Below are 27,276 nucleotides of genomic sequence, written 5' to 3' on the forward strand. Positions count from 1 at the left end.
CAAAGATTATTGCATGTTTCGTTTAAAAATGATTGGTTTTAAAAAAAAATAAGTCAAAATTAATTAGGAATTCCATATCAAGATGATAAACTATTATACATATTCCATAATAAAAAAATCACATAAAATAGCAAAATACAATGAAAAACATTATTAATACAATATCTATGACAAGTTGAAATTATTCAATTTGAAAGTAATATTATTGACTATTGACTATTTGACAATGACACGAGACAAACAAAACGTCAAATATTATAAATTTCAATGCGAACTGTTTTCACTACATTGTACAATTTGTACACACTTGTGTAAATCACAGGGAAAATAAATAGCATACAATAACAAATTTGATATAATAATTTTTATAATACTACTAAAACTGTTAAGGCGAATGTAAAAGTGATGTGGTTTAAAAGATAAGATATAAATATGGAGGTTTCAGGCCCAGGTACAAATAATTAACAGATTTAATATTTTATAAATAAAATTTAAAAATTCTCGTTATACTGTTTTGATAATTATGTAATCGTTACTTTTTGCGAATTTAACTGTCTATGATTTTCCTTTATTTTAAAATATCTTAAGGTTTTTTTTTTTGTTTCTTTGACAACAAAAGATGATAACACAAAATCATTTTGAAGTGCGCTTGTTCTTATAGTATGGTTAATTTTCTTTGTCCTTATCTATTATTATTAAGAGATATTAATTCTATGATAAAAACTGTAATTTCTATAAGTCTCTTAAAGTAAACAGTGATATATGTTAAAAACTAATGATTGCTTCATACACACACTTCTTGATTTATTGGGATTAAAATAAAATTATCTTATAGGGAAATCACCAAACACATCACTTTCGTTCAGATACAATGCAAATAATGAAGAGTTGGAAGAATTGTTTCATGCATGTGATGATGATCCCCCAACACCTCAGGCTGATCCACCAGTCAGATCTGAAAGTGCTAGTCCAAAGAAAACAGAGAAATCACCCTCCATAATAGATAAATATTTTAAGTCCATGAGAACGGAGAAGCTCCCAGAGAAAGTGGACGATCTAAAACAGGATCCTAAGCCTGAGGAGAATCGTAGCCCTATAGCACCCAAAGAGGTAACATCATCTCCAATGAAAGAATACTTAAACCGTCTTGGTAAAAGAAGTATCTCAGAAGTTGTACCAGAAAGTAATGAGACATGGAAAATATTTCATGATTTCAAATTTAAAATAGCTCAAGCTGTTGAGGATATGAAAACTCGTTCAGGTGAAGGTTAGTGTTACTTCTCCATTATTTATACTATTGTTCAACAAATATTTATTACATGTGTGAGTGTTTATGAGTGTTCTAAAATCAAAATAAATTTTGTCAGAAACAAAAGATAAAACATTGCCAAGAGAGAATTCAACGTCAGATTCTGAAGAATCTTCTGCTATGAGAGATGTAGACCAACAAAGTATGGGTGACACCGACAACCAGGTATGTTAAACATATTATATTTCATAAAAATATTCACAACTCAAAACAATATGTTACATTGTAATGAAACATTGGAATTTCCATGCAACAATACAACACTAGTTATTTTTTCCCTTGGATAATATATTTTTAACCTCAAAATTTATTCTAAAAACCATAACATAGAGTTTGCATTATACCATTTATTATTATAATAATTACTAAAGAGCTAGGTTTTCCAATAAATGGTAAGCATACACCTGAGTACACATATGGTTATTTGAAGGTGTTTGTGCACCAATTTGACAGATAATAATATATTTATTAATAGGGGTATACAAGTTTGAGGTTTATTGAATTGGTACACAGGAAAAACTAATTTCGTAAAAACTCCATACTGTAAAATAATCACAAAGTAAAATTACCAAAAAGTATTTATGTAAAAAGTTTGTTATATGTACCCAGCCTAATAATAAAGGAACAATTTTTTTTATTTTAATATATATTATTTCATTATATTCTGTAAGTGTGACTGTGTCTTTAATGACTAATCTGCATAAGTAGTAATAGCAAAATGCTTATAAGAATTAAATTATGTTTTTGCTTATTTACAAACCATTATGCTATTTAAAAGTAAATCATGTCCAAAAATAATTATAAAGAGATAACACATTTAGTTTTTTCAACTATATTATGATAAGTGTTTCGTCAATAGGTATCATCGTTAGATAGCAGTATACAAAATTTATCTGATGTGACTCAGCCGTTAACAGCCAAGCCTACTGAGTATGAATTATGCAAGGAACTTAATACAACCAAAACTCATTCGGAGTCCAGTGATGATACACATAAGAATTTAGGTAAGTGAAAAAATAGATGTAAAATACTATTTATACTAATTTAAAAAAAGAACATTCATTTTTTTTTAAATATTAGATTGACTTGGCACAATATTGCAAGAACACTTTATTTAACATAAATAAAGTGCTTTATTTATGTTAATATGTATTATATTTTAATTACAATTATGAAAATGTAAAATAATTATGTATCATTTGTGTATATGCATTATTGTTAATTATAATGAATCAGATAAGTCTTTCTGAACTGATAACAGCTACTTGTCTTACTTTAAAATGGTTTTTAGTATATCTTATCTGTAATTAGAAAGCTGAATAGTTTTTTTTTTCTGTGTTTGTTTAAAAACAATCTGATTGATTTGTGAAATAATTTTTAAATAGCCTATTTATTGACTAAGGTAGATAGATAAAGACTATGCATATATTGTCACCCTATGAGCTTTAATCTTGGAATCACATCAATATATATAAAATAGTATTTGAAAATATATATTTTTAAGTTAGGTTGTTTATTGAATAAGCTTCTCTATTTATATTATAAATGCTAAAGTAACTTTGTCTATTGCTCTTTCACGATCTACCCAATGTACCGAATTTGATGAAATTTGGTATTAAGGGAATTTGAAACGCTATGAGGAACATAGACCTTATATACCTAACAACATGATCATCATCAGCCTACTGCTATCCACTGCTGAACATAGGCCTCCCCCAGAGCGCGCCACGTTGCTCGATCCTCTGCGTCCCTCATCCAGCTTATACCAGCTATGTTTATTATACCTAACACCTGACTAACAATCACTAATGCGCAAGTGAAGCTGCGCGCGACTACGAGTAGACTATAAATTGCAGAACAGAGCAATAATCTATCTTTATGAATATATTAATGCATATAACCATTATATCGAGTGAAACAGAATAGCCTCCCTGTGATTTACCCCACAGCAAAATATTATTTTAATATAAATTCAAGCTATAATATATCAGCTTAGTAAGTTTAACTAAGTTAAAAATTGTTATAGCTCACAGCGAATCCGATCTAACAAAAGAATTACAAGACAGCCTAGAAGTTGAATCCGGCGTCGAAGCTCTAGAAGATACGATAGACGCCTTCGGTGACTTGAATCAGATAGAGACGGATACACATAGTCAGAAGCGTGACTCGTCTCTCTTGCAAGCCATACCCACGTCGCCACCATCGAACTTCGGCCTACCGCCCAGCAAGAGTAACTTGCACAAAGCGGAGCCGACGAAGAAAGTGAAAACGTACTTCTTCAAGTTTTCAATGTACCTCTTAACCATATTCCTCTTGATGAACTACATATTGTTCCCGAACTGCCACGTCTGGAATGGTTTTCTGCTTGGCATCTGGTTCTACTGCGTCGCGAGCAATCTCAAGGAGTGGTTATTGGATAATTACTTCAGCGATGAGCCCCGAAAGGGTTTCTTCCAATTGAATCGTACGAGTTCAGTGCCCTTCACGTATACGATACCGTCTGTTAAGGAACACAGGCCACTCAAGAAATATGAGGTATGTATAATTAAAAAAATGCTCTTCATATCATAAAAATGTTCAATATACACCAAAAAACACTTGGTGGTACGGCTTTGTGCAAGCCCGTCTAGGTAGGTACCACCCACTCAGCAGTTATTCTACCGCCAAATAACAGTACTCAGTATTGTTGTGTTCCGGTTTGAAGGACGAGTGAGCCAGTGTAACTACAGGCACAAGGAACATAGCATCTTAGTTCCCAAGGTTGGTGGCGCATTGACGATGTAAGGAATAGTTAATATTTCTTACGTATGTAATAGTTAATGTAACTTACATACGTTTTACATTTTTACCGCGTTTTATGCTCATAGCTCATAATAAAGTGTAGGTAGATAACGAAATTATAGATACATTACGACAGGATGTACAGCGGCCTTATCGCTAAAACAGCGATCTCTTCCAGGAAATCTTAAGGTAAAGGAAAGAAACGGGAAGTAGGTAGGGGTGTACACAACATACCATAGATAAACATAATATAAATATATGTCAAGCTGTATATCGAACACGGTTTGTTAATAGCTCAGCTAAGTTAAGCACTAAAAACCATTTTTGTATATCTACCATTGACAGATCCTATTGAATTTAATCAAATTCTCTGCCAATACTTAAAAAGCCCTTTTTTCAAACCAATAACAAATACAGCCGGTTTTCATGGGTACGCCGCTCTGAGGTCATTACTTTTCTACGTTGTCTTGTGTCTGGGTGTTTGTGGTACCGTCGTTACTTCCGATTTCCATAACACAAGTGCTTTAGCTACTTACATTGGGACCAGAGTAATTTCTGTGATTTTGTCCAATGTTTATTTATTAATAACAATGAATACCATATATTAATCATGATTTCGAACAATGATATCGCGTACTTTCAGTATCGAGTATCACTTCACACCACTTGGTGGTAGGGCTTTGTGCCAGCCCGTCTGGGTAGGTACCACCCACTCATCAGTTATTCTACCGCCAAATAACAGTACTCAGTATTGTTGTGTTCCAGTTTGAAGGGTGAGTGAGCCAGTGTAACTACAGGCACAAGGGACATAACATCTTAGTTCCCAAGGTTGGTGGCGCATTGACGATGTAAGGAATAGTTAATATTTCATACAGCGTCATTGTCTATTGGTGATGATGACCACTTACCATCAGGTGGCCCCTATGCTCGTCCGACCTATACGATAAAAAAAAGAATAGTTTATTTGGCTTCACTCCGCCCGTGATCGCAATGGGCTGTAATAACATCGCATTTTGAAATGCATTCTGTTACGATTGCACTAAAAAAAACATTTGTAGCTTAACATTATTCATATTTTTCAAGTATACTTCGGCAATGGCGAACGAGGTCGTAATTATCTCGCAACGTTTTTAGGGTTCCGTACCCAAAGGGTGAAACGGAGCCTATTACTAAGACTGCGCTGTCCGTCCGTAAGCCACCAGGCTGTATTTCGCGAACCGTGATAGTTAGACACTTGAAATATCCGCAGATAATACATTTTTGCTGTCGCGAAAACAACAAATAATAATAAACATTTATATAGATAATATGGAACCTTTATGAGCGAGTTCTACTCGCACTTGGCCGTTTTGTTTTTTTTTTCACGTAGCATTCTGTTTACGTCGATATTTTTGAATAAAGAACGAAGAAATTCCTTTTTTATTCGAACGTATTTTTAACAATTGTTCCAATAGAAACTTGTTGACATTGAGCGAAGCAATTATTGTATCCGGATGTACAAGCGTACTAGAGAATCACAAATGAACGTAAAACAGTTATAATTTTACGCTATTCAAACACTTCTTAATAAATTTGCCTTCTATGCATGTGTGTGTGCGTGTGTGTGTCAAAATGGGTTTTTCAAGTAAAGCTTTTTTTATATTATACTAGCTGTGCCCGCTTAAACAATATTGTAGCATATGTTACTTCTTATTATATCAGTTATTTGCAAGTGAAAGTCCTGTCAAAATCGATCCAACCATCCCAGAGATTAGCCGGAACAAACAGATATACAGACCGACAAAAATTAAAAAAAAAATGCATTGAGTAAAAAAGGGCTATTTTGATATTACAAACAGACACTCCAATTTTATTATGTGTATAGATAATATTTTGGATTTCGAATTAGCAATTTTATTATATACCGGCATTGAAATTGCGATATTGACTCACACTTATGCAAATTAGTGTGAAAAGTAACAAATCGTAAGTCACCTGTTTGTGCGTGCTGTACTGACTTACCCCTATTTTAACGATAAACTCCTTAAAAAGAGGGTTAAAGCCACCCTGCTTCACTCATAATTCACATAGATAAATACTATACTATATACTACATAGTATAAAACAAAGTCGCTTTCTCTGTCCCTATGTCCGTAAGCAACTACGCAACGGATTTTGATGCGGGTTTTCTTAATAGATTGATTCGAGAGGAAGGTTTTTGTATATAATACATGGACAATATAGTAAAGAAATAATGATAATTTTCGTAGTTTGTAATGTGATCTAAATAAACAAATTCTGTAGTACATTTAGTACCAGTATTGCACACGTGCGAAGACGGGGCGGGTCGCTAAAATACTAAAATTAAGCGCATACTAATTTAATAGTTCTTGTACGGATTTGAAACCAAGGATCTTCGGGAAAGATTTCATTATTTCCACTTGACCGTTTATACTCAAATATTGACTAAAAAATGTAATGAGGGCAACAAATATATTTATATGTAATGTAATATATTAAACGCATTGAACCCTCCCTTGAAAGTCACGCACTTTGATCACGAACATATTAATACACGATTATGAACTAGCAAGGTCGCAGTACATAAGCTATACTATTATACTATTGTTATAAATGTGAAATAAATCAATCAACCAAGTAACAGCCTGTATTTCCCATAGCTAAGATATGGCCTCCTCTACCATTAAGGAGAGGGTTTGGAACATATTCCACAACGCTGTTCCAATGCGGGTTGGTGGAATTCACATGTATCAGAATTTCGATGAAATTAGACACATGCAGGTTTCCTCACGATGTTCTCCTTCACCGCCGAGCAAGAGATGAATTATAAACACAAAATAAGTACATACATATAGTGGTGCTTGCCCGGGTTTGAACTCGCAATCATCGGTTAAGATGCACGCGTTCTAAACACTCAGCTCCAATCAATCAACCGAATTTGACGAAATTCGCTATGAAGCAACTTTGAACTCCGCGTAATGATATAAGCTACTTTTTAGCCTAACACGTGATATCAACTCGTTAAATACGAGCGAAGCCGCAGGCGAAAACTAGTATAGGCTATTTGACAATGCGAAAAATAAATTGTGAATTATTATAATCAGTGTATATTATAAGTTTAAAAATGGTAATATTTAATTTATTCAAAAATCCATACATAAAAATGCAAATTTTCAAACGTTTGTCACATGACACTAAACGCTCCTGATTGGCCGGGCTTATGATGAAGTCACTTTCTTGTAAACTTTGCTTTTCTACTATATGTACCACAGATTAAAATACAGGAAAGTGACGTCACCGACCCCATTGCAGCGCCATATTGTCCAAGTAGCGTTTTTGCGCGCTATTTAAATATGGAATTTTTAATATGATATTTTTCGGCAAATATGTAATATGTACTAGAAATAAAAAACACAACTTTTAGTGGGTTTCCTTAACTTCTACTAAATAATATAAAATGGATTTTAAAAACCAGTCAAATAGCCTATTCGATGTAATAAGCAGTGCCTCGGTGGACTGACTACAACAATATGAACAAGATCGATCTTTACCCCTTATTGTCGTGACTAATGCAGTCGTTTAGTCATCACAAAATGTAATAATACTAGTGGCCCGTCCCAGCTTCATACGGACGGACATACGTTTAATTTATATTTTTACCAACTAACATGTTTACCAACTATTGTTCTATTTCAACTTATTTACAGAACATATTTACCCTTAATTTTTTTTTTATGGTATACGTTGCCGGACGAGCATATGGTCCACCTGATGGTAAGTAGTCACCATCACCCATAGATAATGACGCTGTAAGAAATATTAACTATTCCTCACATCGTCAATGTGCCACCAACCTTGGGAACTAAGATGTTATGTCCCTTGTCCCTTAGTTACACTGGCTCACTCACCCTTCAAACCGGAACACAATAATACTGAGTACTATTATTTGGCAGTTGAATAACCGATGAGTGGATGGTACCTACCCAGATGGGCTTGCACAAAGCCCTACCACCAAGTTATAAATTATATATAAAAACCTTCCTTATTAATCCCTCTGTCTATCAGTGAAAACATCATGAAAATCCGTTCAGTAGTTTTGGAGATTATTTGGAACATACAGGCAGACAGAGGCAACCGGGGCACTTTGTTATATAATACGCAGTGATCAAGCTGAAAAGATTTAATTATGATTAAAATATAAATGCGTTGTTGTATTTCCGAAGGTATTATTGTAATTCGTAAATCTAGATTAGCTAGGAGATTTGGATAGTCTTCACTTGAAAAACACACCACAAATAAATATGAAGGAGTTTATTGGGCCCCCCAATTAAATCTTAAGCTACTGAAGCAAGAAAAACACGACCCAGCGCACAAGATTTCTTATTTGGTAGCTACAATTTTAAAGGGTCATTATTAGTTAAAGAGGGATGGAATAGAGAGGGTGAGGACCTGATTCTTTTTCTATGCACCGGGCCCTTACTCACCTAGCTACGCCACTGAATGTAAGCGTTCATGTACAACCATTGAAGATCCAAAAAAAAACTCTACAAATTTATTATGTCCATTCGAGAGAATTTTGTATCCGCTTGTAATACAGGTATACTTTTCAGGGTTGGATGAATCACTACCGGTATCCAGACTACGACCCCTATACCTACCACATAAATAAGACAACTACCGCCTTCATGAAACTCGAAGGTATGTTATATAATTTTTATTATTATATTTGTAAATCAGCTTTATATAATTTATAAAGCATTTTAAATAGTAATTTTACAAAATTACATTTATGGATAGTCGGGATAAGAAAAGGTTCGTCACCTTAAGATCTATTTTCGTGTGCTCAGGTTCATACTGAGCACACGAAAATAGATCTTATGGTATATACGGTGGATACGCTTTACCGATCGAGAATGACATATTGCGTCGCAATGATTTGATGTTTAGATTCAAAAGGTACTAAGAGTTTAAGACTTGATAAACGAATTAATTTGAAAACTGACGAAGGTTTTCTTACTCTGACTGTACATACTTACCGAATGTACATAGATCTGTAAGGACGCACGCATGAAACTCAGTTGTTACTCTTTATTATATACTAGCCACCGGCCCCGACTTTACACGGGCGAAGCTTATCAATAAACATAATGATATAATATAAATATAGTTAATACCTTATAGCATTCATTATCCATCATCCTCATCATCCTCCTGCTCTTATCCCAATTTTGTTTGGGGTCAGCGCAGCATGTCTTCTCGTTGCATACTTCTCAGTCAGTCGTCATCTCAAAAGTAACATTCTTTCTAACCATATCATCTTTCACACAATCCATCCATCGTTTCCTTGGGCGTCCTCTACCTCTATATCCATCCAAATCCTTGCTCAAGGCTTTTCTCACAATATGTTCCTCATTCCTCCGCATTACATGCCCATACCATGACAGGCGCCTTCCACATAACTTCTCGGCTATCGATGTCACTTTCAAACTTCCTCTTATGTACTCATTCCTAATTTAAAAAAAAATATAATACCTTATAGCATTCATGAGTGGTATTTTCAACCGGTGAAAATAATAATACAATTGCCTCATTAGTTCCGGAGATTAACCCACACGTCCGTTATGAATATGTATAAGAAATTATCAATGATTTAGGTTTTGTACGATTATGTAGGTGAAAATAAACAAACGCTAATTCAAAACTTACAGGTATTTGTTTCACCTTTTTGTATAGATTTAATATACATATAAATAGCAAAGGCTAAATTAGTAATTACTTTTGAGTTCTTATTATTCCTACAAGACCGGTTTAGAATAATAATAACCCTTCTAGCGTACTGACTAATATTATCTAATCATAGATAATGAAATTTGTTTGTAGACAAGTTTACAACATTTTACTAATATGAATATCGTAACAATTCCTTATTCTTTATATATGCATTACATGTTTACATTAATATTTACTTACGACCTTTTGCACGTAGATTATCGTAATTTATAAAGAAGTGATGCATTTGTTTTGTTAACGTATCATAAAAGTCCTAAGATTTTTTTTAATGCTATAGATTTGCGGACGAGCATATAACCCACCTAATGGTAAGTGGTCACCACCGCCCATAAACATTAACGCTGTTAGAAATATTAACCATTTCTGGCATCGTCAATGCGCCACCAACCTTACGTACTGAGATGGTAAGTCCCTTGTGCCTACCAATGAGTAGTGAGTGAGCCAGTGTAACTACATTACACAGGCTCACTCACCCTTCAAACCGGAACACAACAATACTAACTTTTGTTTAACGGTATAATATCTGATGAGTGGATGGTACCTATCCAGGTAGACGTGTACAAAGGCCTACCACCAAGTGATATCTGCTACTACTATATTTACCAGTCCGCCTAGAATTAATAGGATGTAAAAACATACAGGCACATAAAACCACTTACACTTAACTCAATCAAAATAGAGATACGTCTAAGGCACGAATAAAATGACTATGTAGATTAGATCTTTAAAAAAAAGTTTTCCTCAAAATTTTCTTAGAATTCAAATGTGATATCTGACACCGCAAAAAAGGCATACACCAATAATAGACGGCAAAATAATGCGGATGTAGCCTTACTTTAATCTTATTATAAATATTGATTTATTACAATGTACCAAAGTATGTATTAGTTATACAATTACTAAATATGATAGTGACGAATTTTCGGTTACTCTTAATTAGGTATTAACTTGTTAACGATGATAAGATAACTGAAGCGCGTGTTCACCTTAATTAGTCATACACACATACGTCACACAGTACTTACATGAGATCACTAATGCTACGTCTAGATTAACTAATTGAATGAAAGGTGCCATTGTGTGTTGGCACTAAACAAGCATAAAATCGAAAGTTAAAAAAAAAGTAGGGAGTTCTTTTTTCAACATTATAATTTATACAAAATCACCATGTAGGTTCGATACAGTATTGTTATAAATCCTGTAGTTTTTTTTTTTGTTAAATCTTTTACCTTAGTTATTATAATACATAGCAGATATTTAATGAGGCTGAATTGGATGATACCTTGTCATTTTTGGTATAATAAAAAAATGTGTCGGGTGACAAATATATTCGTTATTGTAACTAATTACAAAAGTAATGACGAATGTTTTAAATTAAAACACGTGATAAACGATTCCTCTAAATAAACATAATTTATATGTAGTTACGTTAATAATGAATGGTACGAGTACGTACATACGCTTTGTGTGTAATTTGTTACACGCGAACTGGCAGCCTATATCATAACCAACAAATTTTGTTTTAGTAATTAGCTTAAATTAATAAGTGTAGTTCATGACTAAGGAACATAATTCTGTAATAACATACTTTTAAATATAACAATACAAGTGGTTATAAATATTTACCAATTACAAATCTTATACAGTACTGTGAGTTATTTTTTCCAAGCCATGTTATGACTATATTAAAATTCAACAAGCTGTTTCCGAGCTTATCTTTCAAGCGTTTAAACGATTTATTATGTAAAGTAGGTACACTTGACTTTAAGACGACTTTTCTATCATATAATTTCTAGCATAGAATGAAACATTTCCTGATTATATAAAATTAAATATTTAAAAAAGAAATTATTTCAATACTATTTAAGTAAATCGAAATGTTATATCTATATTGTATCCGCGATATATAATTCATATTTTACAAACGATCGTGCAAAACTGTTTTGTATTACTCGTGAAGGCTGATTGAGCAAGGGCGATTGGTTTATAATATCCTATATTATAATCCGATTGTCTTAACTTTAACTGTTTTGCTTATAACTTTTCGTACGCACAAATATATTATGAAAAAAATAATCTTGGAATTAACGTGTTTTGGTCTGTGGGCTATCTGAACATATCTATATACATCTACACTAATACTGTAACTGCGAAAATTACTTTGTCTGTTTCGTCTCTCAAGAAATGCAACTTTATGATTCGTCCCTTGAGGGAGTTAAATGAGAGCGGACAGTTTTTTTTAGATTTCTAGCAAGATTTCGTTACTGTTCGTCGGAACCGGAGTTAGTATTCGTTGATTTATATGGATAAAGAATATATCTACTGAGTTTCTTGCCTTTTATTTTCGTTAGAATCTACATTCCATTAAATACAATCTTGTAAGATTACATTTTTAAAATGCTTCTCTATTTTAATAAATTATTATTTTACTTCGATTCTTTAGATTTTTTCTTAAATATATTCTTTATTGATTGCCAAAAGACAAGAGACGCTAGTTAACACGGTTTTTGTTCGTTAAGTCCCGTCGACGCCAGGGCGTATGACGGCCTACGCACATCAGTCCACCCTTCTGTCTTCGATGACGTCTACAGTCGAGTCGTCTGGCCTCACGAAAGGCACCATTAAGTCGCGCCTATTCTGATCTCTCATTGGGCTCTCTTTACTCTTCCAATTACTTACTATTTAAGATTCACTGATTAAGGCTAAACTCAATAGCAACACGAAAAAAAGAGTTTGGAAAAACACTCAAGAATGTGTTTTTTTTTAGGATGCAATTTGCGTATATCATATACGAAAACGAAAATAGCAAAGCGCGCGCTATGGGACGAGAAGATTGAGAAGGTCACATTCTACCAGCACCGACTGTACAACCTAACCGGCGCCAAGGTCATACTGCTCCCCAAGGGACTCGTTAAGAGACGGTAAGTTATTACTTTATACATATACTACTGAAACTAATAATTACAAATATAAACCATGAAATGCATCTAAACTTTACAATATATACATGTGCGTGTATTTTAATATCATTATGTAATTTAATTTGTCTCTTATGAGAAACAAATTTTCGTACTTTTTGATGTTCCGTTTGTGGAGATACAGCTTAATTATTTAGTAACTAAATGTCATTATCAAATTTGATAACTATAGTATATTCCAAGAGGAACGAAGATAAACAAACCTCTGATACGTATTTTGTTAATCAGTAACATATATCTAATGATGTATTAGTTTTTTTGGAAAATCCATAATGATAATCATAGATTTCAAGCTCTTCCAACGACCAATGGTATTGCATTTATTCGTTGTCAAATGTTCTTTATTTGCCTATTGTCGTCTAGCAGTTGGCATAGCTTATAGATAATTAGGTACGTACGCCTGTTCTGTACATTAAAGAATACAAACAAAGAAACAAATAATTAGACTAGAGCCTTTAAACACGTCTCCCCAGCGTAATTTCCCCTCATAAATCCCATAATCGATATGTCTTTAACCGCGCTCAAGGTTACCACTATCTCAAAAAAGACACAGACGCACCAACATTTCATATAGATTTGTCAAAAGAAAATGTCGATAGTACTAAAAACATTTGCTCTGTTACATTAATAAATTTAATATGCTACGAGTTAATTTAAAATTGTAATTTGGCGTGTTTAATTAATTAATTACAGTTACGTCACTAATTAGTCACAATGACAAAAATAGAAGAATAAAATACAAATATACATAATTACATTAGGAAATTATCCATATATTTATGGTCTTCTACGATGGATACGTATATTTTTTTATATAGAATAGGTAGCCATGTCGCAATCATAATCATCATCATCATCCTCCTGTTCCAATTTACTTGGTCGGGGCAGCATGGCTTCTTCCATACTTCTCTACCTGACGTCATCTCCCAATTAATATTCTTTCCAGCTACATCATTCACACAATCCATCCATCGTTTCATTGGTCGCTTTACCCCTCCTTTTGAGCTTATCTCTTGTGTTAGGAGTGGGGATGGCCCGAAAACTATTGCGCTATTGACAAATTTTTACATACGATCTTTTGCTTTTTGTATATATTATGAAATGCCTATATAAAGAGACCTCCAACACCCATTAACACCGTCATATGTAGATTACACGTTTTCAGTAATTAGAATTCACCAAAAAGGTTAATTGTAAAGGTCATTTAGGAACTTAATTATTTCACTACTGAATAAAACGTTAGTGTTTATAAAATTACTATCACTATTCGTTTTGTCATCGAGATGTTTCAGGAAGATAAGATTATGGAATAGGTTATAATAATTAATTAGTTGTAATTTGATGTATGATTGTCTTTAAACAAACTTTAATGTAACAAAATAAAAAATGCCTAGTTGGAAATTATCAGCCAGCAATTTATCAGTGCTGGGCTAAACCTTCTATCGGTATGAGTGTATTCCGGCACGCTGTTCCAATGGGAGGTAACGAACTCACATTTGGCACAATTTCGTTGAAATTATACACGTACAGGTTTTCTCACGATTTTTTCCTTCACCGCCAAGTACGAGGTGAATTATAAATCCAAATTAAGCACATGAAAATTCATTGGTTTGATCTCGCAATCGTCGGTTATGATACCACGCGTATTCCAAGCAATAGGCCATCTCAGCAGTAATTAGAATAAAATTTGGCATAAAAAAAAAGAAATTAAGGGCGGTCGAAATACCAAGAGACACTTAATCTTCGAAACCATATAGATAGACTAGAAACTTAACATAGTTATATTCCTTTCGCAACCCCGATGCTCTCAACGAGGATTATTGGAATTCTAAACTTCAAGAGTCAAAGTGTTTCGTAACTGGATGGACAACGATAGTCGATATATTCAATATAAAGTCTTATCGTCTTTCGTGGTCCGAGAGTGTTCTGGTGCATTTTCGAGCGCGGGGAATCGAATTAACGATTTAAATCGGAAATATCGATAGCTTTCCGAAGGCCGAAGACATAAGTACCCTTATAACGTATGTATAGCCTATTCCATTGTAAGTGGGAAAAAAGATAAACAATGCTTAAACTGACGAATTTCATAAGGTTTGCTAATAGCTCAGCTATATTTTGCACTACTAAGAGTTTATGATAAATACATCTTTATTTATGTTACACAATTACAATTCTTATTTCCACTTTAATTTAATTCCGATAACAGTTTCGAAGATGTTTAAAATGCCAATTTTTCGCAAATCCATAGTGAATATCATGGATTAATCAAGCTCTCGACCAATCATATCGCGTTAATTTGCTGTCAAATGTTTATTTGGGTTTTTTCGTGATATAGTTGTAATAGAGTATATGTATGGACACTAGTGGTATCTCCAATTAGACTGATCTAAATATTCGCCCTCTCAAACGAGTAATATAGATATACCAGCCACCATTTAATGCGATCATGATTAATACATTATATTTAGTTTTATTTTTAATGTACTTGGTTTATTCTGTGGTATATGCTATTATGTTATAACCACTTTAATATGTTATAATTAACTCCGAAGGTAATTGTTTTATCTTGACCTGAATGTTCGAGTGAATGATGAAACGAGAATATGTCTGAATGTATTCATCTCGATAATCCTAGGAATAATATTAATAATTCTCCTATATGAGATAATCAACTACTCAGGAAATCAATAATAGTATAAAAGTGTGCACATACACATAAGCATTATCTATTCCCTAAGTCATACGTTAATCCATTATAATCGAAGAGAGATCAGAAGAACTATTTGGTGGTCATCAGATACTCATCAGATATCCTACCGCTTAACAACAGTACGCAGTATTTTTGTGTTCCGGTTTGAAGGGTGAGTGAGCCAGTGTAACTACAGGCACAAGGGACATAGCATCTTAGTTCCCAAGGTTGGTGGCACATTGACGATATAAGGAATAGTTAATATTTCTTACAGCGTCATTGTCTATGGGTGATGGTGACCACTTACAATCAACGGCCCATATGCTCGTCCGCCAACCTTTATTATTACTATTCCATAAAAAAAAAAACTTCTGTTCTTCTAACTTGTATGGAGAGTAACAAATAACGACTCAACAATTTGTAATATCCCTAAGCACATTAGGAGCAAGATTACTATTCCTGGATTTTATAATACGTATAATTATACAATAAGGCAGTTAACGTTATAACGTTCTATTTTTATTTATTTATAAAAATATCATTAAAAATTACCTCTGAAATATAATAGAAAAAAAATATTCACACGCAAACTTCAAATGTCTTGACCTTGAAGCGGGCTAATTAAATAACTGGTTCAATATCAGACTATTCTTACAGAATCTGTTTATAATTATACAGCTCTATATATAACTTATTATAATTATATTACGTTGACGCTTCTAGTTCAAAAATCCGGCTGTGACTTTTAAAAATGTTGCCATAATTAATCGAATTAATGAATAATTCAATATAAACTTTTTTTTACGTTCGAAAGATTTACATAGATTAAAATTCGAATTTCGAAAAAAAATCTCTTCTTAATTAATACACGTTGATACTAATCGTTAATAGGTAATACGGTAAAAGACGGAGGTCTGTTAAGAAGTCTTGCTCCGATTTTAAAATTAACGTATTTTATGTGTCCCCTTAAATGTGTCAAAGATGCTATTGTCGCACCATTAAAAAGCGTTTGACAAGAAATGGTCATTGACCTTTGTTCGTTATTCCGTAACAAGCGCCCGTGAAATGAGGTTGAACCAGTTGAATGACTGCGAGAGGTCTCGTAAACACCAACGATTATTCATTAACGAGCAATTTGTTGTATGAATTGAGATCAATTCGATAACTACTTTCAAATTAAAGGCAAAATGATTAAGTAATAAGATTTGTTCGTTAAGAGAATTAGAGTCGATTATCTGGGATCAGCATTAACATTGATTGATATCTAATCCTTTGTAAAACTTATAAATTAAGATTATAATTAATTGAGTTGACATAGAGATTACAAAGCACGATCGATTGTACAGTCGGGCTAAGAAAATGTTCGTCACCTTAAGATCTATTTTCGTGTGTTCAGTATGAGCGATAATCTGCTTTACCGATCGAGAATGACATATTGCGTCACAATGATTTGATGTTTAGATTCAAAAGGTACTAAGAGCTTGACACTTGATAAAGGAATGAATTTGAAAACTGACGAAGGTTTTCTTACTCTGACTGTACATTCAAAACGGTTATTGGATAAATCTATATAACTTTATTAATGTTACGAATGCGGAAGTATTTCTTGTCCGTCTATATATATATATTCTTCTAACAATAATATAACTTACACATCAGAATAACACTCAAAAAAAAAAACAAAATCAAAATAAACTTTATTCAAGTAGGCTTTTATAAGCACTTTTGAATCGTCATTTTACAATTAAGTGAAGCTACCACCGGTTCGGAAAGTAGATTCTACCGAGAAGAACCGGCAAGAAACTCAGTAGTTACTCTTTTTTAACATTTAAAAAATACAATGTTAATTAAATACAATTATTTCAATTAATGTATCCTGCTTGGAAGTCAACAGGTATTAACTCCACGCTTTTTTATCATCTATAAAATATAATATATAAATATATATTGTGAATAAAATCTGAAAACTTATAAAACAATATAGTCGATATAAGGATGAGATATAGAGTTGACTACTTTTACTAGCATACTATATTCCTTACGTATATTATACCACTAAACCGATTGTTTAAAATACTTAACATTGAGGTAGATTGGTTTATTTGATATAGCCATATTGATTACGGGAATGATGTAAAGAAATTGAAGAGGTCAGGAGTACAACGATAATTCGTTGTGTATTTTATGTGAGAGTTGAGTATTTTACAGTACACGGCGGATAAAAAACGCCCGTCGCATCGCATCTGTGTGAAAAATTTGATGTGAAAGTTGAGTATTTTACAGTACGTATAAAAAACGCCCGTCAGTCGCATCGCTGTAAAAACGATGTGTTGGAAATGCCAAAGCAATTAGTTAAATAGATTTCATAATGATTGTGTTATAGATGTATAAATAGTATATATATGTAATAGATAGTATAGAATCCAAGTGAATCTCTATCAAATTTAATAGGTCAGTAACACAGTTACCAGGATTGTGCATGATTAAATTAGGTAAAGTTCGCGACTTTTGAAATTGGAAATCCAGTTTTATCATCTCCCACAATAGGGTAAAGGATAGTTTTTTCTTTTTAAACTACGATTAAAATTCTTAAAACTTACTCTTATCATATAAAGCGTTAAGGGTTGAAATCGATTCATAATAGGTCAACTATATTTGGACGAGCTGAGTGTCTAGTCGTGTTAGCCTACATTTACGATTGAATAATATATATTTAATATTTTTCACAAAGGCAATGGAGCAAAAAATATCCGATTTGCATAATATTGAACGAAAAAGAGAAGATTCAAGTGCTGGAGAAAGAGAACACGCAGGCGGAGAGGAAGCTGTCCGAGACGTTAGAGAAGAAGAATAAGGAACTGCCGCTCGAGACGGAGAGCGCGGAGACTAATACTAGTCCGGAGAAGAAGAGGAAATTTATATGGAGAAGGAAAGAAAAAAGGTAACTTTTTAATACTTTAGTCATATTTGGTGACAGGATTTTTGGCAAACCTCTGAGACCCTCATATATTCTACCGCCAAATAGCAATACTTAGTATTGTTGTGTTCTAATGTAGAAGCACAACGGATATTGCATCTCAGTTCTCAAGGTCAGTGGGTAGAAATATTACAGAGCTACTACTAGCTATGGTGATTTAACAAGACAAGCTAAACTTACCTAATTCAACATATAATGTCGATTTCATGAATTGTTTTTACCGTAAAGACTGCACTGAGTCTTGACGAGATTCGTCTTAACTATCCTTTGTTCAGATGTTGTATATTATCAGTATATATCAATGTTATGCTATGCTTAATATCTAATGTGTTTTCAACTTATTTATAGCATTCCACACAATGAAGGAGAGACTGGGAAAGAAGGTCTAAGACACAGATTAGTTAGAAAAATGCATAGAGGTAAGTTTTTTTTTTATATCGCAATATCTTCATAGACATAATTGATTAATTAAATGTGTCAAAATATGTTAGTAACGAAGTTCTTCTACGCGCCCGACAAGAGAGTGACATGTCCGAAATTGTCACGCAAACAGAAAGAGTAATATGTATTACGACACAACTTAGATGTAGCATCGACATAATGTTGTCTTAAATTTTCGCGATTTGTACACATTGAAATAAAACTAGTTATAACGGATTTGAATCGCGTATATTAATTATTTTTTGTCTACCCGTGACCACGAACGCTGTAAAGTGCTCGAAATGTTGGGATGTCAAAAATAATTAATATACGAGATTCAAATCCGTTATAACTAGTTTTATTTCAAAGCATCGGCATAATTCCGATCACATCCGAATTTAAGTACGCTATCCAAAATTATCAATATTTATTTTGTATGTAAATATGATCTTTACACAAACGTAAAGTAAAAGTAAAGTAACAGCCTGTAAATTTCCCACTGCTGAGATAAGGCCTCCTCTTCCATTAAGGAGAGAGATTGGAACATATTCCACCACGCTGTTCCAATGCGGGTTGGTGGAATGCACATGTGACAGAATTTCGATGAAATTAGACACATGCAGGTTTCCTCACGATGTTTTCCTTCACCGCCGAGCACGAGATAAATTATAAACACAATTAAGCACATATATATAGTGATGCTTGCCTGGGTTTGAACCCGCAATCATCGGTTAAGATGCACGCGTTCTATCCACTGGGCCATCTCAGCTCTTGATGCGAGAATCTATAGCGTCAGAAATCGGTTTTATTGAATTTGCCGATGCTACATCTAAGTTGTGTCGTACTAAATTTTTTTTCTCAGTCTTTCTATTATAAATAACAGAATAATTTATATATATTATATTATAATTTGTTTACTTGATATTTAATTGTTTTCAAGCATTGTTTATTTATTTAATACGTAATACAAAGCGAAAGCTCCTTCCTACCAATCAGGTGTCACATGTTTTTTGTTTATGCAGTAAATTTGTTTGAATTTCATTGGTCATTCATGATATCAGATCTAAAATTAATTTTGATAATGAAGTTGACCTTGAACGTAAATATTTTTAAACTTGTATGCGTCTGTTAAACAGAAACAAGTATTGTAATATCATATAAATGTCATACGAAACTAGTTTCATTGCGATGTTTCTGAAAAATTAATATAATTTATTCCACTATCTAGATACTAATGATAATAATAATAATCCTTAATATATTTTATTACGTCTTTTTCTATCTTACGTTCGTTAGCCTGCCTTATATACGAAATAAGATTAAAATTGTTATTTTACCAGCCCATTTCAGTCATACTACTTTTAATCTTGAGAAAAAGTATTATATCCACATTGTATAGAATATTTTTTCTTACTCCAGTGAGCGTGTAGTCTCTGAGATGCCTGCTGCTATGTCATTAAAACAGTCATATAGATCATTGATATCAACCACACTGGCTTTGCTATTGTGTTTTAAAGGCAGGTTACACACCTACATTGAAACAGCCTTTATGAAAAACTAGTAGTTGACCGGGGCTTCGCTCCTTCAAACGCGCACGGAGTCGCGTGAACATCCAGTCTATAATATTAGTAAATATAGTTATCTCCCCATTTCCATATGTTATTTATCATTTGGTGTAAATGCAAAGTTCGTACAACTGCACCGAATGATCTTAGTTCAGATCAATATAAACATAGATTTACCATTACATTATATCATCTGTATTTCTTACATTTTTTTTTTACATTAACACCCTGTAAAATTCCCCCTGCTGGGCTAAGGCCTACACTCCCTTTTGAGGAGAAGATTTGAAGCATATTCCACCACGCTGCACTAATGCGGATTGGTACATACACATGTGCCTATTAGTATTGCGTTGAAATTGGTCACATAGAGGTTTCCTCATGATGTTTTCCTTCACCACCGAACATGAGATGAATTAAACATATAAAAATTTTGTAGTGCATGCCTGGGTTTGAACCCGCAAGCATCGTTTAAGATGCACGCGTTCTAACCACAGGGCCATTTTTGACCGTATTTGTTTTTCTTAATAGATAAGAAAATAGACAGCACGTCGACATGTACGGAACCAGAAAACCAAGGTCAGTCCGATAAGAATACCCAACCGGAAGACTCGGTCGAGACTGAAATAGAGTTCACCACAAAGTCTGTCACCAGCACCAAAGACGACGACGAATACTTAGACGAAAGTGAGCTGACACGCATTAAGGAGTTTTTGGAAGAGACCGTGAGTATGCAGATGTCATTAATCACTTCATACTTAATTCTAATTTTGTATCTATTTACTTATTTAAAACTATACATAAACAAAATGCATATTTATGAAAACGACTTCGTAACGTTTGCGCTTTTAAAAATGTACAAAAAATTTACAAATTGTTACATATGAAATGATTTAAAATATTCATAATTAAACAATATAGTAAACATGTAAATAAGGCACTTTAAAGCTAACTTGTATAAGTTCTTATTTATGATATGAATGTACTAAAAAGTCTTTGGTAAATTTTGAATGGGAGAATTGATTGATTGCCGAAAGATTTCGCTAAAGAGATATACATTATTCATATGTGTTCATCAGCGATATGCGATTGAGGAGTCCTGAAGTTTGCCATATTATACATTAAAAACGAAAAATAATATATTAATGTCTAAGAAGAGATATTAATTTAAACTGAGATAGTCTTTTTATGTAATTTGTCCAAGTGAAGACCACTGGCATGAAAGCCGTAATTCCCAGTCATTTGCTTCTATTCAATTCTATATATCTTGTTACGAAAATCGTAGTCAATAAAGGTAGAAAGTTTCTCTACCAATATCAACGACAAAATTCTTACTCACACATCACCGAGTCTTTCGAATGGCATTTGTGAGCTTATATTACCCATCGATGTATCGATGACCGCAGGGTCTATACTGATGGACATAAAGTAAGGTCTTCAAATGATAAGAAATATAATAAATTGTGAAGTTTTACCAGCCATCGTCCCGTTTTATGTAAAATGTGTGGCCACCTAATGGTAAACAGTCACCAACGCCCAAACGCGATGTGTTCACCAATACTTAGGCACAATGCCGATATGCCTCCAACGTTGGGATCCAAGACATTATGTCCCTTTTGCTCTTTTTCACTAACTTTCTCACTCAAAACGGAAGACAACAATACTAATTATCTATTAATGTTTGATGGTATAATAACTGATGAATGTGTTTTAGCTGGAAAAACGCTTTACGCGCTTTCCCTACGTGATGGAAAGTGGGGGGGAGGGTTTGGACTCCCCGGTTTCCTGGACGTCGAGTGCGCCCAGGTCCACCGGGTTTACCCACTAAAAAACCAGCGGTACCCTCAACGTATCTTGGCGGGCGCCACGGGATCGCTTGCGCATGCTACCGTGGCACGTTTTACGAGCCCTCGTCAAAACTAAAACATTGTAGTATGTGCATTAACAAAGTATTCCATTGTTGCAGGAAATCGAGACAGGGGTGGAGGGCGCGGCGGAGGGCGAGTGGAGCGTGCACGTGAAGCAGTCCAAGGACAAGCACTCGCACCTGTATCTGTTCGCGCGCACGGGCCGAGACAAGCACGAATGGTAACACTCGCTCATGTTACTGACATTAACTTACCTGAATGCTAATTCATCGTCACGTTTCTAAACAGTCACCAACGCCCAAACATTGGCGATGTGTTCACCAATACTCAGGCACATTGCCAATATGTCTCCAACGTTAGGAACCAAGACATTATGCCCATTTTGGCTCTGTTGCACTGACTTTCTCACTCTAACCGGAACACAAAACTAATTATCTATTACTGTTTGCCGGTATAATAAATGATGAATACGTTATCACCTACCCAGGTACCATTGAATCGTATCTCACATAGATGAACTTGCTCAAAGCTCTGATAGTACTACAGCACTAAGCAAAGAGTTATCAATTACTACCGATGGATAGCTCATCTGAATCTGATATTTCAGGAACTGTATGTTAGTCTTAATGTACATGAAAATAAAGAAATCCATGTCTTATATTAGCGTTGAAATTCAAAGAAACAGATTATATGAAGTCTGATCTTCAGATCGAAATATACCGATATTTTTTTTTGTCGTATCTAGGTACCGTCGTTTCATGATAGCGATCTCCGAAGCGAACGCGTCGGTCGACAATTCGGGCTCCGAGGAGAAGTCTACGAGCGACAACGCGCAGGAGACGAAAGACGGCATAGAGCTCGCCGTGTACAAACTGTCGGAGAAGGAAACAGTCGCGTTTGCTAAGGTATAGTACGACACAACTTAGATGTCGCGTCGGCAAAATTCGTAAAACCGATCACATCCGAATTGAGTACGCTATCCCAAATTATCAATATTTATTTCTCGTGCGAATATGATCTTTACACAAACGTAATAACTTGTAATATCATATGACCTAATATATTCGTCATATTGACGCGTCGATTGACATGCACTTGCTTACTCTGACGCGGGAATCTTTAGCGACGAATAGCGTTGAACGGCGCGATAGGGAGCTATTTCTATTGGTTATGTAAATCGGCAGTCATCGGTTTTATTTTCATTCCATTGCATTTTCCGATGCTACATCTAAGTTGTGTCGTACTATACCTTATAAGTACAGGAACTTTTTATGAGTAACAAAGGAAGCCTTATAAATGCTATCCGGTCTCGAATCCTGGATGCAGGGTTAATACATCAGGTGTTTGGTGCAATTTCTAACAGGAAGTTTTATACATCTTATGTGGTCTTGATACTTGATTTATCTTTGATATTATTGAAATATTGATTTTTCACTTCTATCGAGTCGCCGAAATCTTCTAAATCTTATAAATGTGATAGTTACTCTGTCTGTCTGTCTGTCGATCTTTCGCGACCAATCGTAACAATTGCCGATGCCAACAATTTGATGAAATTTAGTATGAAGCAAACTTGAACTCCTAGAAAGGACATAGGCTACTTTTTTTTTGCCTAACACATGACAATCAACACGACGGCTACTAATGACTCCTAATTATGTTTAAAAATATAAGGTTTATTTTTAAAGATAATGTATTGTTTTATAGAGTAAAACAAATGACTCCGTGACGGAGGGTGTCACGATATCCCCCTCCCACCCCGCGCCCTCCATCTTCGAATCCTACGAGAAAACCTTCTGGCCGTATTTGCAGAAGATTATACAGGTAAGATTTTTTTTTTTTTTTAATTTATCGTCATTCGAAAATTCTTAATTTGATTTTGTGTATTTAAAGGTTTCATGTACAAAACGATTGTTGATTTATTTCTGGTCACAGTGACTGCTGGTTGATAATAATCAATAATTAAAACGTTATTGATATAACTTATCCTATCTTGATAGAATCCTGCATTCCTTTGTAGACGTATATTTAATTTTATTTCGCCTGTATACACTTACTCATGACGATATCATTTGTAATATCAATATTATTCGATTTTTAGCAAAAAAACAAAAGGTAAAAAGACGTAACATCATATCTATTAGTTACTAAGGCTAATGTTAAGCCAAAAATATTATCTTAACCTTAATTATTAAAAAAAAATATAATTAATTCTTTTTTTAAATAATAAAATATATAACAGACGCATGAAGTACCGACGAAACAAAAAGCGGATATAGGCGTTATGTGTCAGCTAGAGCCGACTCCTCATGAGCGCTCCAAGCACAAGAAGAAGAAGAAAGGAGATGTTCGATATTACGTGTTCTATCATTTTGAGTAAAGTTAAAATAGACCGTGTACAGTCGTGAAGAAAACCTTCGTCAATTTTTTTTCCTTTATCAAGTCTTAAGCTCTTAGTACCCTTTGAATCTAAACATCAAATCAATGTCATTCTCGAACGGTAAAGCAGATTATCGCTCACACTGAGCACACGAAAATAGATCTTAAGGTGACGAAGCTTTTCTTACCCCGACTGTACTAATTACTATCAGCCTTACTGATCAATGTTGTATCGCGGGTGGATTTATTACGTAATCAGCTGTCCCTTGCTGTTTTATTGCTTTCGTTTCTTCCTTAAGCGTTGCTGATTCACTCCTAAGAATTGTAGGAATAGACACAAACAACGATATAACAGCCTGTAGATTTACCACTGCTGGCCTAAGGCCTCCTCTCCCTCTGAAGAGAAGGTTTGGAACATATTCCATATACCTATATGTTTCTCAATAAATCGGACATTTTGGGATATTTTTTTTCAAATCTGCCTGGGAGTTTATTATCTGTAAGGTCTATAAATATTAATAGATATATAAATATTCATTAGTCAACGATTTCATCATGTATTTGTTAACTGTATCTTGATATTCCCTGCAGAAAAATCCTCACTTCTACACTGAGTTTCAGGAAGGGAGGGCCCTTCCCCGCAACGGGGGTGGGGGGCTGTAAAAACAAGAGCAATAGACTATAAAGAAATATGGAGAGTATTTTGTCACAATACAACCGTTATAGAACATTTATCAGTAAGGAGTGTTAATCTTAAATATGTGTTAACTATTTATCATGTAACTCAAAATACATATAACAAACCTCATAATATATATCTTCAAATGCATTCACGTTTAATGATTTTAGAAATCACTTTTCATAGAGTAATTCAGTTTTTATTGTTTATGATTATTTAAAACATGTACAATTTATAATTACCATATTTATAAATTCTACATATGTTTTTATTCATCCTAGTCATTTTATAAGTATACTATCATTTTCTTACGTATTTACCATCTGTTTAATAATTTTATATCATGATTTGATAAGTAATAAGCTGTGTTACTAATATATAGTCCAGGTTGTCATATTTTGGGAAGCTTTTTAAATCGACATGAACTATTATTCTAATAATTTTTTTTTAAATAAATTGGGTTCAATGACCCCTCGTCTATGACTACATAAAGTATCAGCGTATGCAATTGTCCGGCGCGCAGACGCAGGGCGCGTCCCCGGACTGCGAGTGCCGCACGCTGCCGGCCGAGCTGACGTGGATGAACACGCTGCTGGCGCGCCTCATGTACGACGTGACGCGCGACCCCCACACCGCCGCGCGCCTGCAGAACCGCATCCAGCGGAAGCTCAACACGCTCAAGGTCAGGCCGCGCCCTGTGCGTGCGTGTGTGCGTGCGTGCGTGTGTGCGTGAGGCGGAGGCTGTAGGTGTGCGTGTGTGCGTGTGTGCGTGAGGCGGGGGCTGTAGGTGTGCGTGTGTGCGTGTGTGCGTGAGGCGGGGGCTGTAGGTGTGCGTGTGTGCGTGCGTGCGTGTGTGCGTGTGTGCGTGAGGTGGGGGCTGTAGGTGTGCATGTGTGCGTGAGGCGGGGGCTGTAGGTGTGCGTGTGTGCGTGTGTGTGTGTGTGCGTGTTTGCGTGAGGCGGGGGCTGTAGGTGTGCGTGTGTGCGTGTGTGCGTGAGGCGGGGGCTGTAGGTGTGCGTGTGTGCGTGTGGCGGGGGCTGTAGGTGTGCGTGTCGCAGCTGCCGGCGTTCATGTCGCCGCTGCTGGTGACGGAGCTGCGGCTGGCGGGCGCGTGCCCGCTGCTGTGCGGCGTGGGCGCGCCCTCGTGCGACGCGCGCGGCGTGTGGCTGCACGCGCACCTGCGCTACGACGGCGGCGCCACCATCACCATCCTCACGCAGATCAACCTCATGAAGCTCAAAGAGAAGAGTTAGTGCTCCCCTCTTACCTCGCGTACGCTTCTTGCGCTTCTCCTTATCATTGCTAATTAATTTGCAGATGTTACGCTGGAGGATCAGTTGCTGAGTACGAGTGAAAACATAATCGAGAGTGAGGTCAACTTTGACTCGCGGACGGGATGCGTTTCGCCGGAGCTTAAGGTGAGCATATTAATTCTTTTACTGTTATTTATATTAGTTTATAACATTACATTGCCTACTGCATAGATCATATATGTATATTATTATACACAAAAAGAATTGCACCAATACAATTAAATTTAACGTAATAAACTGTTTTGTTAATGTCGTAACGTCATACACAAATTCAAAGCTATATATAATAATAATAATATAATATGAGACAACATCACATACATTACTCTGATCCCAATGTAAGTAGCTAAAGCACTTGTGTTATGGAAAATCAGAAGTAACGAAGGTACCACTAACACCGGGAATCGAACTCGGGACCTCGGAGTGGCGTACGTACCCTTGAAAACCGGAGTACACACCACTCGACCACGGAGGTCGTCAAAATAATAAAATATAAATAAATAATATGAGTGCATTTTGTAACACGTCGCAAAT

The 27,276-nt window shown here is 34.9% G+C and overlaps 1 protein-coding gene across 3 annotated transcripts in view; it reads left to right on the forward strand.

Moving 5' to 3' along the window:
* The first annotated feature begins 230 nt into the window (after positions 1-230).
* The window catches only part of LOC124544562 (testis-expressed protein 2), a 33,200-nt gene continuing 6,154 nt past the window's right edge, over positions 231-27,276 (forward strand). For 2 of the 3 annotated variants that reach the window (XM_047123162.1, XM_047123163.1), the window contains exons 1-17: positions 231-451; positions 836-1,267; positions 1,368-1,474; positions 2,169-2,313; positions 3,336-3,844; positions 8,701-8,788; positions 12,648-12,801; positions 18,279-18,488; positions 18,873-18,943; positions 21,038-21,231; positions 22,473-22,594; positions 23,120-23,279; positions 24,079-24,195; positions 24,614-24,718; positions 25,953-26,111; positions 26,488-26,677; positions 26,747-26,847. In XM_047123162.1, the coding sequence (XP_046979118.1) occupies positions 433-451; positions 836-1,267; positions 1,368-1,474; positions 2,169-2,313; positions 3,336-3,844; positions 8,701-8,788; positions 12,648-12,801; positions 18,279-18,488; positions 18,873-18,943; positions 21,038-21,231; positions 22,473-22,594; positions 23,120-23,279; positions 24,079-24,195; positions 24,614-24,718; positions 25,953-26,111; positions 26,488-26,677; positions 26,747-26,847 (2,883 nt within the window). In that variant the 5' untranslated portion in view covers positions 231-432. The remainder of the gene's footprint in view (positions 452-835; positions 1,268-1,367; positions 1,475-2,168; positions 2,314-3,335; positions 3,845-8,700; positions 8,789-12,647; positions 12,802-18,278; positions 18,489-18,872; positions 18,944-21,037; positions 21,232-22,472; positions 22,595-23,119; positions 23,280-24,078; positions 24,196-24,613; positions 24,719-25,952; positions 26,112-26,487; positions 26,678-26,746; positions 26,848-27,276) is intronic. The other variant, XM_047123164.1, reaches the window with a different exon arrangement.

The sequence above is a fragment of the Vanessa cardui genome, chromosome 5 (assembly GCF_905220365.1).
Source record: "Vanessa cardui chromosome 5, ilVanCard2.1, whole genome shotgun sequence".
Taxonomy (NCBI): domain Eukaryota; kingdom Metazoa; phylum Arthropoda; class Insecta; order Lepidoptera; family Nymphalidae; genus Vanessa; species Vanessa cardui.